The 3,290-nt window shown below is 53.8% G+C and overlaps 1 protein-coding gene across 1 annotated transcript in view; it reads left to right on the top strand.

Moving 5' to 3' along the window:
- Positions 1 to 3,112: 3,112 nt before the first annotated feature.
- CDYL2 (chromodomain protein, Y-like 2) overlaps positions 3,113 to 3,290 on the top strand; it is a 161,954-nt gene continuing 161,776 nt past the window's right edge. The window contains exon 1 of the mRNA XM_012648191.1: positions 3,113 to 3,234. Coding sequence (XP_012503645.1) covers positions 3,211 to 3,234 — 24 coding nt within the window. The 5' untranslated portion in view covers positions 3,113 to 3,210. The remainder of the gene's footprint in view (positions 3,235 to 3,290) is intronic.

Genomic DNA, 3,290 nt, shown 5'->3' with positions numbered 1-3,290 from the left:
ATAAATTCTCTCTGTTTTAAGTTAGGGTTGAGTTTTCTATCGTATGACCTTGAGTTATGCCCAGTATGAAGAGTCTACACTAGTTTGTGGAAGACGGCAGGTGTCTTCCATTCCCTGTGAGCGATAATACTTCTCCATCATCTGAAGGACCTGGAGCCACACTGTCCAAGGCTGGGCTGACCTTCGCACAGTAAGCAAAGACCCTTCCCCCCGTCATCCCTCAGGAAGCACCTGCCTTTTCCGGAAGCCAGCAATGGTCTGGGGGTAAGCTCAAAATAAAATAGTGTTGTGACGGATGGGTAGCTCAGTCACTCAGTTTAAAGCCTTAGTCATCTCTGCATGCTTTCTTTCCTTAGTTGCTTGGCCCTCCCCCAGTCCTCAACGCACATGCATCCTGTTAGTCATCGGGTCCTGTTGGTCTGGATCAAATGTTTCATGGAAGTAGGTGGAGCAACCACAACAAATATTAGCTGGGTTCTACCTTCTGAACATCTCACAAATCCAGTTTTTCTTCTTCATTTCCACTGCTACCACCGGGGACCACCGCGATTCCTCTCCCTGGCCTTAAACTCAATCCCTGCTGTCGATTTCTCATATTTCTTCGAGAATTTGTTTTCTAAAGCACATTTTTAATTGTTGCATGCTTTTGATGGATTCAGAAGTCCTCACCCAGTTTCCCACTGTTGACCTGCTGCGTCGTAGGCTTCTTAGGTTGGCTTTTAAGACTCCATGAACTGACCCACCTTCACCATCCAGGGTCCTGGGACCTCCACGAACCAGTCTCATAGTCTTCTTGGGCCCTTCCCATTGCAGAATTGCCCACCACCTCCTTCTTCCCTCCAGTTAAAACACTGTCCCTCCTTTTCTATGAGTCTTCAAGATCCACTTCAGTCCTAAAACACTTTCTGAGCATGCTAGTCCACAGTGAGTGTTCCCTTCTGCGAACTTTGGGAATGAATGTCGTGCTCATGTTCCCACGGAGTATTTGGCCAGTGTAAGTGAAGTTTTTGGTGTTTTTGTAAAGCTACTGATTATAAATTCAAATTTGGCTGTGCATATTATTTCCAAACCCCGTTTCTTTCTTGTTTTCTACTTCCAAATTACATCCTCATGCTATGGGGGTGCACTTAATTCCCAAATACAAATCAAGGATCATTAAAATTTGTTTTGCTACCTACAGATAAGAGAACTGCTTATTATTAACGTTATTATTTAAAACCATAGCCATGGGGAAAATATTGATAGGAAGACGGAAAAGAACTGCTATAACAATCTCTACAGTTTCTAAGCCTAATATGCTCTCTTATTTATTATTTCCACGCCATCACCATTTTTTCCTTCACTATTTTAATACAGGATTTTAACTAGAAATTAGTATAAAATTTGTTGTATTGGCATAGTCTGACAAACATTCATATGTACATACCGTCTGTGAGAAATAGTGGTAGATGCTTGTGATACAAAGATAAACAAGCCCCTGTAGGAACAGCAAGAGTTTTCCAGATGAATTCAGCATGGAAGGACATTCTAGGCAGAGGGAACAGCATATACAAACTCATATGTCCTGCAATGAGTCAGACATGAAAACTTTGTGGTCGACAGTCTATGAATTTTTTTTTTCATTAAAAAATTTGGTAACTTTTAAAAGTTTGACCGCCTCTGGATTGAAAAATCCCTCTGGCCCCTTTGCCATCGCACACTCTGGACTTCAGAGTCCAGACTCAGACACGAATTACCTCTGTTGAGTTCTGCTGGCATGGGTAGGCCACTCCATGCTTACATAGATCCTCTGTTTAATTCTCACTTCACCTTAGGTGCTTATCACCATCTCCCATTTAGAGATGGGTAAAGTGACTTGCTCATGGTCTCACAAATATGAAATGACCCAGGGAGGATGTGAGTTAAGTCCACGTCATACCTCCAATTTCAGAACAGTCTGACTTCTCAAGGTTCTCAGATGACTATATTTTTTTTATAAGGAAAAGGCTTTAAGCAGAAGGGTGACCATTTATCCACATTGGTAGGAAGAGACGACTTAAAGAATGGGTTTTGATTTGAGAGGGCTTCTCCTGTCGCTCCAGCTCTGGAACAATTGAATGTACCACTGCCCTCTTCACTTGGGAATGTCTAGTTTCCCCTACCGGATTCAAAGTCCCCTGTGGGCAGGGTCCCAGTTGTGACTGTCCAGGGACACTGTGCAGTTGGGTGGACTTTGGGAAACGTTTCAATAACAGATGAGTGAATGAATGGGGGGTGAGGGACAGTTATTGAGGGAAGGCCACGACTGGCTCTAAAGACTTTCCAGGGTTTATGGGGTGGCCACGCTGTCGTGGCTCTCCATGGCGCTTCTGGATGGGTCTTTTCGTCCCTCCTCCTCGTGGCCTCCACATCTTACAAACCGGCCTGAAGGGAGGGGCCGCGCAACCCCAAGGGGACAGGTCTCCCAGGGCGGCGCCCACGCTCCTCCCGGGGAGGGGAGACGGAGGCGGGGGACCCCGACCAGCTGGGCTCGGCTGGGGCCCCTTCCCTGCGACCTGCAACCGCAGCCCTCTACCTGCCTCCCGGCCGCCCCTTCGCGGCCCCGGGGCGGGCACGCCTGGCGGGCACCTGGCCCGCCAGCCCCGGGGGGCCCGCCGGCCGCCTCCGAAGCGGGCCCGGGGCGGCGGGGCGGGCCTGGGCGCTCCTGGGCTCCAGGACCGGTCCCCGGGGCGCGGCCGGGCAGCCGCCCCCGCCCCCGCGCCCGAGGGCCGGGCCGGGCTCCCGGGGGGCGGGGACTCGCCCAGTGGCAGCAGCGTCCGGGCCGGCGGCGGGCGCGGGGCGGCTTCCTGCAGGCGGCGCCGGGGCGAGCCGTTGCCGGGTGCAGCCGCCGCCGCCGCCGGTCGCCGGGTCGCGGGTCGCGGGGGCCGCGGCGCTCGGGCCGCGTCCGTGCCTCCCGGGCGCGCTGCGCGGCCGTCGCTGCTGCCCGCGCTCGTGCCGCCGCCGCCGCCGCCGCCGCCGCTGCCGGTTACGCCAGCCCCGCCGCCGCCCGCTCTGATTCTGCGCATAGGCAGCCCCCAAGCCTGTCATTCTGCAAAAACACAGTTTACTCAACACACCACACACACTCACACACGCGCGCACACACGCGCACACTGGCCCCCGCGCGCACACGCACGGAGGGCGCGAGCGAGCAGACGCGCACACCCGGCGAGCCAAGTTCCGCAGCCTGGCATGGCTTCTGGGGACCTTTACGAGGTACGGGGACGCGGGGGCGCGGGCCGGCCCCAGCCCGCGGGCGGCGGCGGGCGGCG

The sequence above is a fragment of the Propithecus coquereli genome, unplaced genomic scaffold (genome assembly GCF_000956105.1).
Source record: "Propithecus coquereli isolate 6110/MARCELLA unplaced genomic scaffold, Pcoq_1.0 Scaffold280, whole genome shotgun sequence".
In the NCBI taxonomy this organism is placed as follows: Eukaryota; Metazoa; Chordata; class Mammalia; order Primates; family Indriidae; genus Propithecus; species Propithecus coquereli.
Note: the sequence above shows the minus strand (reverse complement) of the source record. Positions and strands in the feature narration are given on the sequence as shown.